This window comes from Thunnus thynnus, chromosome 12 (assembly GCF_963924715.1).
Source record: "Thunnus thynnus chromosome 12, fThuThy2.1, whole genome shotgun sequence".
In the NCBI taxonomy this organism is placed as follows: Eukaryota; Metazoa; Chordata; class Actinopteri; order Scombriformes; family Scombridae; genus Thunnus; species Thunnus thynnus.
Genome location: NC_089528.1, coordinates 7,946,629 through 7,962,779, shown reverse-complemented (window position 1 = coordinate 7,962,779; position 16,151 = coordinate 7,946,629). Strand labels below are relative to the sequence as shown.

The 16,151-nt window shown below is 42.8% G+C and overlaps 1 protein-coding gene across 1 annotated transcript; it reads left to right on the top strand.

Moving 5' to 3' along the window:
* The first annotated feature begins 7,154 nt into the window (after positions 1-7,154).
* On the top strand, positions 7,155-15,664 carry sall2 (spalt-like transcription factor 2). Its single transcript, XM_067605069.1, has 3 exons — positions 7,155-7,807; positions 9,768-13,648; positions 14,006-15,664. The coding sequence occupies exons 1-3, from the start codon at positions 7,732-7,734 to the stop codon at positions 14,315-14,317; spliced, it is 4,269 nt and encodes a 1,422-aa protein (XP_067461170.1). The 5' UTR covers positions 7,155-7,731; the 3' UTR covers positions 14,318-15,664.
* Positions 15,665-16,151: the final 487 nt, after the last annotated feature.

The window sequence follows — 16,151 nt, the reverse complement described above, 5'->3', positions numbered from 1 at the left end:
GCTGAAGTTAAATTAATAAAGGGATGTACAGTATATTGCAGCATATAGGCCTATATCTATTGCAGCATTGGATACTTTTTATTCAAGTTAGACTATGACTATGATTATTTTGGCACTGATGTTAAATATTGTGAAACAACATTGTTCATACACTCAGTTGTTGGTTTATAAGGTAAGTTTAGCTAAGACTATTGTAGTGTAATACAACAGTCTTGCAGTACATTCATGAAGGTTATAATTTTCAATTTTTGGTGCAACTGTAACTTTATGGTCATTTAGTGGGATGAAGTTTGTGGTGCTGTTGAATTGTATTGTTTTATACTGCAAAATGTATTGAATTTTAAGTATTATAATAGTATATATAATTTAAGTATTATAAAGTGTCAGCACAAATATGGGTATCTTAGATGTTTTTATAGACCAGACAGTTTTATTTTATTTTATTTTCTATTTTAAAGGAATAGTTTTATATTCTGGGAAATAAGCGTATTGATACCCCTCATATGTTTGAACAGCAAGTAGATTGGAATCAGGAAATAGTTATCTTAGCTTAAAAGCTAGCCCAGTTCTATCCAAAGCTAAGAAAAACCTACCTAACCACGAAATAATCCTGTCCATAACTCCCTGTAAAACCACAGCTAATCGTTTTTACAGTTCGGTATTCATACGGATTAAACAAATAAAATAAAATGTGTTAATTACTGAGCTTTAGAGATGCTGGAGGGTGGGGCTAGCCAGGCTAGCTGTTTCCCCCTGCTTCCAGTCTTTATGCTAAGCTAAACTGAATGGATGGCAATGGAAATGTAAATAACTTTCTTTTTAAATATGGACTTATGTAATAGTACAAAAAGCAACTTGTGGGGAAAAAAAACATGTTTTAGCTAATATGACAAAGAAATAAGTTTAAGTGTAATCTGAGGTTCATTTCTAGATTACCTGGGAAAGATCCGACCACATTCCTAACAACAACTATATTATGTTATCTAGTTAACTTGTTGCTTGTATTATAACAATGATATCTTATAATGTACCTTATTATGAATGTTTTAATGTGAGACCATATTATGTTTGAAAAAATAAATACATAACACACAATATACAACTCTTGCCTTACTTGCTCTGGTATGACCAGTAGCTATCTGTGGCTAATGTTAGTCTTTACATAGATACTGTTGTTTAAAAGACATTACTGACTTTCTGACTCTTTTTACATGTGCTACTGTAAAGCTACAGTTAAGCATTTATTGCATTTTCTTGCTTTAATGTATTATTCTGTATTTGTGTGTGGAAGCATGTACTGTATGTGGTTACATTAACTGTTCAGGTGTATTTTGTATATACTGTCTGTGTGTATGTTTAACCTTTGGGCAAATAAAATTGAAAAAAAAAGTTTTTCCTTTTTAATTGAGATGTGAGTACATCTTGTTACAATTTAAACTGCTGCCTCATCTGTCTCCATCACCTGCTCACCTGTTTGAATTTATTTTGTATATTATCGCAATGGGATAGGTCGTGACGTGCCTTTTCCAACATATTCATATGGTAATATCTCTATCCTAGAGAGATACTCCTGGTTTGCATAATTCCTGTTCCATGAAATAGGTGGCTGAAAGGTTACTGAAACTTCAGACTGCATGACTGAATGACAGCGTATAACTACACTGCTCTAACAGGAAACAGAGTTGGGAATAATGCAAGAAAACACAGAGGCAAAGGTGAGAGCATAGAGCTTGGGGAAATAATTGATGAAAATTGATGTGGCATTTTCTTGGTGGCTTCTAAGTTTGCAATATCAGTTTATACCTGGTGGTAAAAAGGAAAAAGATACCAATATTTAACTTGGAAGCATAATCTTATGGATATAACAAAAATAAAATGTTTCAGTGTTTTTATTTAGTCCTTTTTAGTCTATGACATGAGCCTGTGAATTTGACCCCACAGATTATTAGAGATTATTAGAGATTATTACTTTTTTTTTTTTTGTCAGGATGTTTGGAGGAAGTGACAGTGTAATATCTGATAATCTCTCAGTCACGCTATCTTACCATGGATGGACACTGATAAAAGAGAACAGCAAAAACTACAACTTTACTAAGAATAACTTCACAGCTGAAAGCATCAAGGTCGATGCTCCACAGATTGCCAACAACAGCAAGATGACTGTGATACCTCAAAATACTTCACTTCTCCATTGTGAAGATTCTTTCTACTACACAAACATCATGGGCATTGTGGTGGACTGGGTCATATTCTTTGTAGGATTACCTGAAGTCTGCCTTGCCGGCTACGCTCTCCTGTGTCTACTCAAGAAGGAAACAGCAGCTCCAATCTTTGCCATAAACTTGCTCCTGTCAGACCTAATTCAGATCGGGATCACAATTGTCTTTATCGTAAGTAGGTTTTTTGACGCTTCCTATCAGCCTTTCATCAGAGCCCGCTGTATCGCACGACTGCTCGTCCGCTTGGGCCTGACCTCCAGTTTGGGTTTCATGCTGCTGATTTCTGCAGAGAGGTATTTATTGGTGGCTTTCCCAGTGTGGTACCACACAAAGAACAATGCAAAGTTTTCTATCCTGATCTCAGTTTGCATGTGGACCCTCTCACTGGCCTACAGCTCTCTGGATTATGTCTTCTTGACCAACAAAAGGGTCTCCTTGTTGCTATTCTCCATCATCTGCCTCCTCCCTGCTCCATTTCTTGTGGGTTTCTTCACAGCCACATGGAAAGCCCTCAGCAGGAGTATAGCCATGAGACGTGAAAAGAAAAACAGGAGGAGGGTTTTGGGGGTTCTGGGTCTGGTATTGGGGACATATATAGTTTTGTTCTTCCCCTTCAGTTTCAGGAACCTTTACTACTCTCTCAAAGGTGACACAGATGCAGGGGACTTGGTCAAGAATTGGTCTCTTGTTGTGACTAGTGCCCTGGTCTACATTAGTCCTATGATAGACTCTTTAATCTATATTTTCATGAGGAGGGACATAAAGGACACAATGGAAGCATTTGCCTGCTGCAGAACACCACTGATGAAGCTTCAAGAGCTTCAGGAAAAGCTAACAGACACTTCCCAGATAGATACGGCTTTATAGCTTGAAGGCTACAAAATGAGCATGTAGGAGTTTTTCATCACACCTGTAGCATTTCTGCTTGGACTGAGTTATTTGTTTCTCACACACTACCACTAACTGCTTCTGAATTTGTGAATTACACCACAAACCAGAATTGTCCATTCTTACAAAGTCTATCTCACAAAGTAGGAAATAGGAAGTCAGCTGGAAAATGTCCTGAGAAAAAAGAAACACTAAACCACTCCAAATCTGGAACAGGTTTTTAAGTCAAACTGTTTTCTTCCGTGCCATTATCCAGTTAACCCAGTAATTACTTCTAGTAAGAAACATCGAAGTCCACAAAGTCAGAGTCCAGAGACCAGAGTAGCTCAAGTCAAGACCAACATCAAAACATTAGAACAGTGCTTTTCCAAGTACAACAGTAATGCTACACAAATTTCTTAAGTGTACTAAACCATTCAAAACCTACCCCAGTGTATAATAGCTGACTAATAAGTGCATAGAATTATAAGGACTGTAAAGCACAGTTTAAGTTAAATTCAGTTAAGCTAAGATAAGTAAAGTTAACTAATGTAAAGCTAAGTTAAGGTAAGTTAAGTTAAGTAAGATAATTAAGTTACTAAAATTAAAGCTGAACAGACCAATTATTATTTTATTTTATTTTTTTCTGTGTGTGTAGCATTTGGAGGCTACAGACTACATTTCGATGTGCAACCTTGTCTTGTAAAATGATAAAGATCTTGAATTATTATCATCCAACTCATCTCTACAGAGCATTTTAGCATCTTTCAGTTGCAACTTTACTGTTCTGGTTCACACACACACACAAACATACACACACACACACACATTGTCTGACCAACTGAAGATGCCTATGAGTATTGAGTTGAGTTGAAGACACTGTCTTTATAGGACATGATCTGTAAAATAGAATATAAATGTATTTGCCTTTTACCTGTTTTTATTACCTGTTTTAAATATATGTGCATTATCTACACTTGGAGTGAATGTTATTATTAAAATGATGTCACAGGGCTCAACCTCATTGCAATGTGTCTCTAATCTTTTGTCTCTGAGAGACACCTAGTGGCATAATTATTGTAAGACATGAACCACAGCACCTGTCAGCTTCAGTGTGGGCTACCAGGAGACATGGTTGTGAATTGATAGCACAATACTTAACCTGTATGATGGTGATAAGAAAAAAAAATAGTGTTAATCTGGGAAATTGTTCGAGCAACTAGATGACACATGAGCAACATGGTACCCGAACACTACCACACACTTGAGAAAGTCTGAACATGTACGAATTCCCACAGGCAGTACAGTACGGCGCAGAAACTGAGGTTGTTGCTTTCTTCTTCAGCCTTAACCTGTATTCCCCTGATTCCAAAGCTGATATCATACTGAGCCATCAAATTAATTTTTTCCTAATCCATGACGTTTGTGGTTTTGGAAAATAAGAGAACAGAACAGAACATCTTGTTAAGTAACCACTAACCACACAGACTGTCCGGCCACAGCACCATCATTAGCTGACTAATTCAGTGTTGTGTTGTCAGCCACAGTGGACCTTCTACACACCCTGCTCAAAATACTGTCACAATCTGAAGCTGGGACATAATGGTGCTTTAGCAGACCCCTACACAGATCAGCAGTACTGCAGCCAGGAGGTGAATTATCTTGGTTAAATATATCATCTGTTTACATTACTATATCTTCATAGTTTGTAGCCTATCAGTAACAGATGGTGGTTCATCAGGAACAGAGTGAGTGAATGAATAAATGAATTATACAACATGTGCTTTGAGGTTTCTACTATAACCATGATACTGTAAGTGCCAACTTGATCACCAGTCAACAAAGCACACGTTAAGACATGCAAGAGAAACTATATAGTTACACATAAGGTTGAAATATGCCATGTAGGACTAGGCTACTATTGGATTTTATTTGGATTGATGGATTTGTTTCTATAGATTTTTATCTCCAAATGACCAAATTAAGATGGTGAAGTGGCCCAAATGCGTGTCTTTGTCAGTGGAGATGGTTGCATTGGTTGGCTGTTAGATAATTTATGAGCACCTCTATGTGCTTCCTGTTCACTGAGAGTCAAAGGCCCATAATAGACCATTAAAGAGTGTAATGACATCCCATCAGCTATACTGGGATATCAGGTAACAATGCCAATAATCTAACTTTTACAACAAAATGCTATCACTGAAACTAAATAACCTATTTTTAATTAAAATATGAAAAATATGAATTTTTATGACAAAGGCGGGAACCACAGTCATCCACACCTGTGCCAATCTTAAATCACCATCACTCAGTGTGTGTGACCGGGCCTGCGCTCCTATGTGAGCAGCACACTGAGAGCCAATGTGGAGGTAACCTGTTTCCCAGAGGACCGTCTGGCTGCGAGGGCCATTAATTATAAGAGACAGGGAGACAGACAGCTAGCCAGCTAACCAGACAGACAGACAGACAGTACCGCAGAGAGCGCAGACAGGCCGGACAGGAGCAGGCCCCGACAAATACAAAGAGAGGAGGAAGAGCACGCACGGCCAAGAAAAATAATCCTCCCCCTGTAGCGAGTACTACAGCTGTCTGCACCGCCCCTGCTTTTCCTACTGCCAGTGGACTATGAGTAAATACATTCAGGCATAATAACCCTTTTGTCATAAGATAGAAAAAAACGCGATTTGCGGCGGAGATAAATAATTGAAAAAAATGCGGCTGTCCGACTGCGCATCCCTGGGAGTGAATAGGGAAATGCTGCGCCAGTGTCCCGGCTGAGAGACGGAGCCGATCTTACCCAACATAAGCTCCGGTGCTTTTTCCCCCCTTGTCATTACACAATATCGCTGCCAAAAATCATCGTTTCAAACATGGTAAGTTGTTTTTGTGTTATTATTAAAGGGGTTGTGTCGGCGACGAGCGGCCTGTGGGGGAAATGCACATCCGGGACTGTATTTTTTGGAGAAGTCATAATATTTTATGAATCATAACTTGTTATGATGTGGGAGCGCGCGTGGCGTGCAACAGGTCGCCGTACAGTAGCGGGGACGCGCATCTATTTTGCGCTTGTTTCCAAACATTTCTGAGAAACGTCCGACCGTCGATAACGCGATCATGTTGGCAAGATGGCACGAAAAAACACGAATGCGTTGTTGGCACAATAGACTTCTGGTTTAAAAAAAGCAACGATTTTCTCTGTTTTGACTGTTTGATAACTATTACAGTTAACACTTCTTTTTCTCTGACAAAACATTATCGATTACGCAGTGACGCATACATTTATAGCCTAATGATTTTTCTTATCGATCATTGTTATTGTTCGGAAATCACTGCTTGGTTTGCATAGACAAAAGTGTCCACAGGCCCTCTATAGAAAGGACATAAGTCCGGTGTTAAACTGTGCATTAGAGTGTTGAATGAATAAGACTTCCACTGTCCGACAAAAGAAGATGTTTTAAATAATTCAGACTCACGTCATTAACTGATTGGATGACTGCACTATAACATTCACACTTTACATCAAATCTCGGATGCATTTTATTATTCTATCCAAGCCTCAGAGAGACAGAGGGGAGGTGAAGGGGTGTTGGGGGGGTGTCACAGGGCCCGGGGTGAAAAATGATTTCCTTTCTCACTCCGGCTGTGTCTTTCTTTCACTAGCCTACCTCTCTCCACGTGGTAAGCAGTCGGGATGAGGGTGAAAAGGGAGCATTGTGCCTCCAGTCAGTGGCCTTATGTGTTGGAGAGGCTCTGAGAGGGTGATGTTCACTCAGCTGTGCTCCCTCAACGCCATTGTTGCAAATTCCTCCTCATTTCAGCCGCGTTGTTGACTGAGCTCACACAGGAGCCTGCGTGTGTTGAGGCGGCGAGAGCATCATGCAATCCCACATAGCAAATACACACCTTGAGTAGTGTTCATGTGCGACCATGTGGCCTGTGACATACTATAGGCTTTGGTGAAATGTGAAATTAACCAGAATTCATTTAACCGAGAAGGGTTGGCTGATGCGCCCACCTGCACGCACTGTTTCCTCCTATTACGTACAGGCAGATATATAAGGTAAAGGCTTACCAAAGGACTGCCATCCTGAGTTTTTCATATCACTAATCGCAAGCATAAGCAACAAGGGCCATTATGTGATGAACTTGAGCGTCAATGTATGAGGGTTTACTAAAGAGAGGCAGTGGACTCTTGGCTCAAAAGAAGGGGTGTTCACTCGCCATTTGAATGCAAAGTAGTGGATGAACAAGTGAGCTGTGTGTGTGTGTGTGTGTGTGTGTGTGTGTGTGTGTGTGTGTGTGTGTGTGTGTGTGTGTGTGTGTGTGAAGAGAAGGAGGACCAACGGTGAGTTTTTGAGAAAAGGGAGACTTGTTGAGAGAAACTGTCACACATGCCTCTTTGGCACTTTAGTGCTGTTTTTCTTTTTCTGCACCACAATGCCACCAACGTGGATCCGCTTAATTATGACTAATCGACCCGGAGCACCCAATGTAATATTTTTGGAAATTATAGGCTACTTTAGTTTTTCTTCATTTTTTTCAATTTGAGTTATTTAGACACTTACTTTTTTCAGTGTGCAGGGAGACAGAATAAAAGTTGTGTGTTGGTCAGTGCGCCCCTGCGTCGGTCCCGTCCTGCAGAAGCATGTCCCGTCGGAAACAGAAACGACCCCAGCAGCTTATGAGCTTGACCCTCGGTGCCTGTCGGATACTTGAGCATGGTGAGAAATAGACTACATGTCCAAAGATTAATGGTTGTTTAGTATCATGCGATTAAGATTGGATGGGACTTTTAAAAGTCACTAATGAAGTCACTTTTCTTCAACATGCAGAGGATGAATGAATAGTAGCCTGATATATCTGATTTGATGATATATCTCATACTGTATCATTATACATTTTGTACTGTATTGTAAATTTTGATCTAGCATGAATTGTCCAACCTCATATGGAAAATAGCAGTTTGGGATTTGAACTGAAATATTATTATAGGCTATTATAGGCTTGTGGCTTGTTTTTAATTTTGTTGATTAGGAGGTAATCATTTAATCAAAAAAAATATTTGTAAATGTTTTTTGCCAGAATTGGTCAACAGTTCAATCAGTTTAATTTGAATTTAAAATTTGTTTTGTTGCATATTATATTTTCACTTCAAGAGAAAGAGGGCATGTTAAAATGATTGGCCTTCATTGTGGTTGCAGTGATTAGTTGCTTTCTCTGCCCTGTAAAATCAAAGTGTCTTCACTCCCCCTCACTCTAAGGTTCAAAGACACAGACCACCCAGAATAGAGGGACAGAAATCCACAGAGAAATATCTGTGAAAAAAAGAATGTAAGGTGAATTTGGAAATGTGTTATAAAGCCAAGATAAGGATTTGGTAAAGATTAACCATGAGAAGGTCAAGGAAAAGGAAACTTTGCGAGGCACTGTATAAGGTGTTGTAACTGCAATAGCATTAGACCTCATTGTCCCCTTTGAGCTTTGTTGCTGGGCACTGGAGCATGAACATACCCATGAAGAAGTGTGTGTGTGTGTGTGTGTGTGTGTATTTGACAGTGTGTGTGTATGTGTGTGTGTGTGTGTGTGTGTGTGTGTGTGTGTGTGTGTGTGTGCATGCATGCTTGTGTGTCTATTTGTGTCTGTCCGTCCACTCCAGTTACAGGAATAGGGGCCACATTGTGTCACAAAATTGTAGCTTTCAAGCAAACAGAAATAAGTACTATATGTGTCTACGTGTGCATGAGCAACCCTTTGCATACAAAGTGTTAGCCTTTTTTGTGCCTGTGTGTTGACAGATATGCTATGTGTGTGCATTTTCACCTCTGTCCCTCGATACTTTTCTGCCCTACGTTAGCTTGTTGATAGTCTGTGAGTCATCATGTCTGTCTGCCGGGCTGTTTGTTTTCTTTGCACGCCACCTCTCTTCCTCTGCCTGCCCCTAAACCGTATCAGGAATGCGACCCCAGTGTTTAAGGTCAAGTCTGCTAGCCAATCAGGCACCCAGTACAGTGTCCAGTACCCAACCAGGACCTGACCCCTAGCACCCCATTGGGTTACTGGGGGAAGGGCTCTTAAGGAGATAAAAGAAAGATTGAATGAAGGAAGAAAGAAAAAGAAAGAAGCAGGGATGGAAGAGTGTCTTGGTGTGTGACTGTGGCTTCTTTTTTATTGGGGGGGGGGGGTTAACTCCATTGTCTTGTGCGTGTTGCCCTGGAAACAAGGTAGGCTCCTCTACGGGTGAGCAGTGTATTCTTGCAGACCAGTGGAATCTCTGCGTATGTGTGTGTGGAAGCATGTGTGTCTGCATGCATGATGTGTGTGTGTGTATGTGTGTGTGGTCACGGTGGTGGGGAGGCTGCAGTTGATGAGGGTAGACAGGACAAAGAGGAAAAGAAAGCAGTGGTGGATGATAAGCTGGTTGAAATTAAACCCAGATGTTAAAAGTCACCTCTTAGATCCTTGAACTCTATCATTTCCTAGACATCAAGTAGCCGCCTAATAACACCATCTACATCTTAATACTGACTTTTGTTAGTTATTTCTATGTGTCCTACAATGTTGATTATAATTAAGCTATCTTATAAATAAAGATTGTAGACCTTAAAATAAACCGTGACTTTTTTTTGTCGTGATTTATGATAATAAAATTACATTCAGATTTTCTTCTTTCAATTTCCCTAGATGACCACTTGGCAGTGAAGTCAAACTCCTATCCATTTATCCCGGATTCTCCCTTGTGCTCTCCATCTTCCTCTCCTCAAAGCTCCCAGCTGCCCCTCGCTCTCCGCTTATCTTTCAAGGGCTTGCAGACCCCCTCTCTACCCACTGAGGGTCCACTGCTGTCCTGCTCACCAAGCCAGCCCTCCCACCAGCCCCTAAAAGACCCACAACTCTCCCTCTCCCCTGACTTCCCTTACCTTTCTCTCTCTTCCCAAACTCAAAATCCACCTGCCCTTCGACTTTCTGATTGTAAACCTGCATCTTCTGCAAGTGCCCTCATCCACCCTTCCCGAAGTGCACACATGGCCTCTCCCAAATTAGGGCTGTCAGCCACCACCACCACTTCTTCTTCCTCCTCTTCATCCTCTGCCTCCCTATGTCCTCCACCCCATCCCGGAAGCCCCAGTCGTGTGCCTGAGGGTCCCCCAAGTCCTGTTACTCCCACCCCCAGCCCAGGAGTGACATCAGCCTCAGCTGCACCCTCTAGGGCCCAACTGAGCATTGCCCTGATCCTAGAGGAGTTGCGAGTGCTGCAGCAAAGGCAGATCCACCAGATGCAGATAACAGAAGAGATCTGTAGACAGGTACTACGCCTGGGTGGAGCATCTTATACTATAGACACACCCTCCCAGTATCTCCTCCCTCCCCTTCCTCAGCTCTGTCTGGAAGGCAGCAAAAGGGCTGCCAGCCCAACAACCCAGCCAAGTGCATCTCAGCCTTCCACCTCTGCAGCTCCTCTCCTGGCGTGTTTCTCCTCCCTGCTCCCCTCTCAGGCAGCAAACAAACCCTCAAAGCCAAGCAGTTCTTTGTCTCAAATCCTGCAGCCCCACAAGCCTCAGATGGAAGGCACGGGAGGGACTGCAGGGGCTCATGGTTATCTGAGGGTTAGTTCTCAATCCTCAACTCCTGCCACCTCTTCCTCTGCTGCCATCTCAATGGCTTCTTCCACCTACCCGCTAGCCCTGTCTTTAGCTCTGCCCAACCGTTATCTTCATGAGAAATCTCCAAATACCACTTCAGTGAGTGGGCACAATGGCCTGTCCTTCCTAAACTCATCCCTCCCAACATCAGTATCTGTTGTCCCAAACACCCAACATGCTCTGCAATCTGTCTCTGGAGGAGCAGACTCTTCCTCTACATCCAGCTCCAACAATACTGTCCGTCTCCACCATGCCTGCCGCTTTTGTGGAAAAATGTTCAGCAGTGACTCTGCCCTGCAGATACATCTACGCTCACACACAGGGGAGCGGCCCTACCAGTGTCCAGTGTGCCTCAGCCGTTTCACCACACGAGGCAATCTCAAGGTGCATTTCTTACGCCACCGTGAGCAAAACCCAGAGCTCTCACTTTCACTCCTGCCACCATCTTTGTTTGGGGTAGCATTAGGTGCCACTGGGGGATCAGATATGGGACAGACCGTGAGCAGTGGTTGTAGTACAACTGGCATGAATATGATTCAGAAGAAGCGAAAAAGCAGACCTGAAGATGAACCATATGGAGATAATTTGGAGGTCAGTGGTACCAGCGCTGGGCTGTCTCTGGGGGCTTCTGGGGGATCCACCCCTTCTACCCTACCTCTACCTCCTAGTGTGGATCTGGCTTTGATTTCCCACTCTCTGCTGCAGCTCAATAGGGCTGCAGCTGTAGCTGCTGCAGCCTCTATTGCCTCTGGCTCTTCCCACTCGTCCTCCTCCTCTTCAGCTTCCACCTCTTCTCTGGCCACCTCCCTCCTCTCCAACCCTTCCTTGTCTTCGTCCTCCACCATCACAGGGTTATTCAAGGGAACCAAGCAACAGCATTTTGATGAGAATACTCCCCCTCATGGCCCCATGCTTTCTCCTGCAGCCTACTCCCAGCTAGCCCACCTGCCTAAGCTCCTTTTCCCATCCGTCTCCACTTCTTCTGCTACCACTGCTGTACATTCATCCCTCTACAACCATCCAGCCTTGGGGTTGCTACGCACTCCGCTACCCTCTACTCCAAGCTCCCACCAAATTGCTTCTTCCAGCCATTCTCAGCTCTCTTTCCCTTTCTCTTCCTTTCCTAAAGTCCCAGGTCCACCCACTAGCACTCCATGCTCCCTGCCTTCCTCCATGGCTAACTCCACTCCTACGTCTGAAACTTCCAAGCTGCAGAGGTTGGTGGAGAAGCTAGAGAAGGCACCTTCCTGTTCAACTTCTCCATGGACTTCCTCCTCTACTGCCACCTCTATGCTGGAGGTGTTATCCAGCAGTACTGCTACCTCTTCAGCAAGTTCAGCCAACAATCGTTTCACAAACACCAGCACTTCTGCCACCTATGTCATGGCGTCCCCACCATCCTCGACTCTTGTCACCACTTCTGTTTCAAACTTCACCCGTGAGATGATTGCTGCTCTGGGCATGAGTGCCAATGGAGCAAGTGCCATGGCGGGGGGCATGTTACCATCACTGAGCATCACAGGTCCAGCTGGTAACCTGACAACCAATCAGTGTGGGATGTGTCTACGGGTGCTGAGCTGTCCCAGAGCACTCCGTCTGCACCAAGCAACGCACCTTGGAGAACGCCCTTTTCCATGTAAGATATGTGGACGATCCTTCTCTACCAAAGGCAGCCTACGGTCACATCTGGCCACCCATCATGCCCGACCCCCGAATGCACGTGTGCAAAACTCTTGCCCACTGTGTCAGCGGAAGTTCACCAATGCCCTAGTGCTTCAGCACCACATCCGTATGCACCTTGGTGGACAGCTGCCCCCAGATGGCACAGAGGATTCTGCACATGAAATACCAGATGAATCTAATGCCAAACCCTTGTCACAATCTCAATCCCAGTCCACTGACTCAAATACTGCCTCTAATAAAACATCTCCTCAAGCTGGCCACTCTAAGAGCCCAGCCCCAAGTTCACAATTTCAAACTCCGGCAGTTGGCTCAGTCCCTGTCTCTAGCAGTATGACATCGGTTGAGTACACCAAAAATCCCGGCAAGTGTGGGTCCTCCAGCCCAGACCTCATCCCCCCCTCTGACCTTAGTCCTGACCCCTTTATGAATCCCACCACACAGACCCCACCACCAGGCAGTGTGGACCCCCCAGTCCTTTGTGTAAGTGCCCCCTTGCCAGCCCCCCAGCAGACAGATCAAGCTTCCCCTGTTGGCGAAGATAATCAAGTTGAACAACAAACCACTGTTGATGTCCCTCTTCCTGAATCCATCTCACCTATTTCCTCCATTGTTACGAAATCCACAGTGTCCCCTAATGTTATGGTAGTGGACTGCAGAGCGGATGAAGTGTCTACCTGCTCTGATGCATTCCTTGTTTCCAGATCAAACCAGGAGAATTTACAAAGCACACCTGCCCATGGTGCCCCCCATGCTTACACCTGTTCCAGTACTATTTCCTCCTCTAACCTGAGTCAAGACGTTCCTGATGCTCTTGCTACACCAACCCTGGAATCAGACTCAGTCCCGCCCAGACCTCAATCACCACAACCCATGGAAGAAGACAAAGATCAGTCTCATCCACCAGCAACACCAAAGCAAGACCAAGCAACTGTGCCTGATGAAGATCCCAAAATGACGTCAACTTTGGAGACTGCAGACACTATCAGTGTTGAAGAAAGGGGTGCATCACATAGAGCTGCCACTTTTGTAAGGGAGACACGTCAGAGCTTTAATTTTGGCTCATATGGAAGGGAAGACCGAATGGAAGGAGTGAAGATTAGTGGATCTGCTTCAAGTGAAGTGCCAGATGTTCCCATCAGCCTTGCCCCAACTCTACCATCTCCGATGTCTCGCCCTGAGAAGAAAACTTATTGCTGTGCTGAATGTGGAAAAGAGTATGCTAGCCGCAGTGGGCTGAAGGTAAGGAAAAAGACATTCATGTGGTGTAAAAATAATTTGGACAAATGGAGTGTAGAGCATTAACTTTTATAAAATGTCTACAGGTGCTGGTTCAAAAAGCAAAGAGTGATGCTATTGATGTCCCTTCTCCTTCTGGAGGTTTTCACATGTTCAATCTCAATGTATTTTAGTGTAGAGGGATTATGTTTAAACAAAGTAAAATGCACAGCCACTGGATTCTTTTGGTCAGTAGTATGTATGGTACTACTCTGAAATAATACAAATGTTTGGATATGTTTGCTGTGTAATTGATAGTTGTTATAACTGAGATCAAAATTATTCTTACACATGATTTTTTAAAATTCTATTTATTCACAGGGGCACATGAAGCACCATGGTATAGTGACCAAAACAACGCGTCCACCAGCCCGGAGTAGTCGTTCCTCCACTGACCAACTTCCTTCTTCTACATCTACGACTTCCTTGAACATTCCTGCCACCAGGAGCTCAGCAGGTTTCTGGAACCAGTACCAAGCCTTCCTCAACACCAGTACCGAGTCAACTGATGACCCAACCTCTGGCAGCAAAGGAGAGAATGAATCGGCACGGTCGGCAAAATCGCCCGTTCGATCTCAGGTGGATCCAAGAGTTCCAGAGGAGGCTGCGGAAGAGTCTAGTGAAGGGCCATAACTCAAGTCAGCATGATTGGCTGAATGATGTTCTGGTGTTTTCAATCAATGTTCACCTTTTGGTGTATGGAAAGTATGGACTTTTGCGTAGTACTGCTTCCTTAACACATTTCAAGTAGCCTGTCAGTTTGATAGTCAAAGTAATATGTTTGTATGTGAAAGTTGTGAGTCAATCAGCTTGGTCTTGTGTTAAAAAAAGAGACAGCTATTGTACAAATAACGGTAAAAATATTCAAGTAACAAAGTGAGTCCAGTAATTGCTGTGACACTACGTTGTCTGGCTGGAGTTGTTAATAGTTTGATGCAAATTCTAACAAAAAAATAGTATCCCTTTTGTGTCAGTGTTTCATATCAGACCTGGGTCAAATAACTTTTTTTTTCCAACTTATCAGGCGCAGATAGGTAAGGTTTACCACATTTGAACAAATTTGATATTAAAAGCTAACAAGTAACAAGAAAGTACACAAAAAATGTTTCAAATAATTGTATGTCATGATTTAAACATGATCTAAACCATTGTGTTGTACCATGTACCAAATCCAACCCAGTGGGCACCAAAGGAGGCTCAAAACAACCAAAAGAAAATGTATCTGCACATGCTACCCGACTTAGGTCTGTTTTATAACTAGACAATTCGTTCCTTCAGTCACAAAGGAAACTGATATGAATGAGGTAAGCAGGATGAAATTTTGTTTTGCAATAGCAAACAAGGCCAACAATATGAATGTGTTTCTGTGGGAAATATTAAGTCTTTTGTCTCCCATTTTGTGGTTCAGGTAAACTACTCGCTCATGTCATTGTGATTTACTTTTCACTATATCGTCCTGTCAAACCAGAAGCACAGCTGCAGTGTTTGTGAACCCAGTGAGGACATGGTCTTTATGTGACCTTTGACCTTCAGCTTTGTGAATATTATGAATGTTGTTTGGTCCAAAAGTAATATCTGTAACACACTTTCAGTTACTAAAGTTACTAATACTTTAAGTTACTATATATATCAGAAGTCTATGTCTGTTTGTTGTAAGCTGTACTTTAAGTATCTCCATATTAAAAACACATTTGGAAAGAAATTCTTGCTTGGTCTTGCTTGGGAGGATTTTGCACAACAAAATGTACTAATATTACTTTCCATAAATATAGCGTGTATAAATGCATACAGGCATTTTTGTGTCTGGTCATAAATGCCATGATCCCTCTCACACAGATGTCACTGATCTCTGCTCCCTGCCAAGACAATCAAAGCTCTCCTCTCTTGTGTCACATCAACCAAGAGGCTGAGGGGAGTGGAGGAGGCCAGCTGTCTTTTCTCAGCCATAGCCAACAAAGCAGCGGAGCACATGCTGTAGGTTACGGGAAACATGTGTCTCAAGTCTTCAAAATTAAACAGTCACTCTGCTCAGGTACGAATGTATAAATTTGTTTCTCTGTGCATGTGTATATAGCTGCTAATGCGCATCAGGACCACAGCAGCCACCCTTCGACTTATATGATGTGAAATCTGTGGTTGCCATTACAAGTAACAAACAAGTGCTGCCAAATGAACACAATGCAGGGGACAGAGCCAGCTGCTGTGTGCATGTGGCAGTCTACAGTAATGATTTGGGACCCATATTTTACTAAGCCAAAGTGCAAAGATTTTCCTCTTGAAGAAAGCAGAAAGACTCATGCAAGCAAAATAATCCATGGCAAACCAGAATCATGAAGGTATCAAGGGAGGTTGTATACCTCAACTGACATATAACTGTATATAACTGACACAGATAACTGTTTAAATGTATGTGCAGTATGTACATTAGAGGGCGCAATTCCCCCTTTTAAACATTTTTACCATATGT

Excerpts from the sequence above, each read along its gene's own strand:
- sall2 (XM_067605069.1), top strand. The coding sequence starts at position 7,732 with ATGTCCCGTCGGAAACAGAAACGACCCCAGCAGCTTATGAGCTTGACC. Across the intron at positions 7,808-9,767 it reads CTGTCGGATACTTGAGCATG|ATGACCACTTGGCAGTGAAG; the intron begins GTGAGAAATAGA and ends CAATTTCCCTAG. Across the intron at positions 13,649-14,005 it reads CTAGCCGCAGTGGGCTGAAG|GGGCACATGAAGCACCATGG; the intron begins GTAAGGAAAAAG and ends ATTTATTCACAG.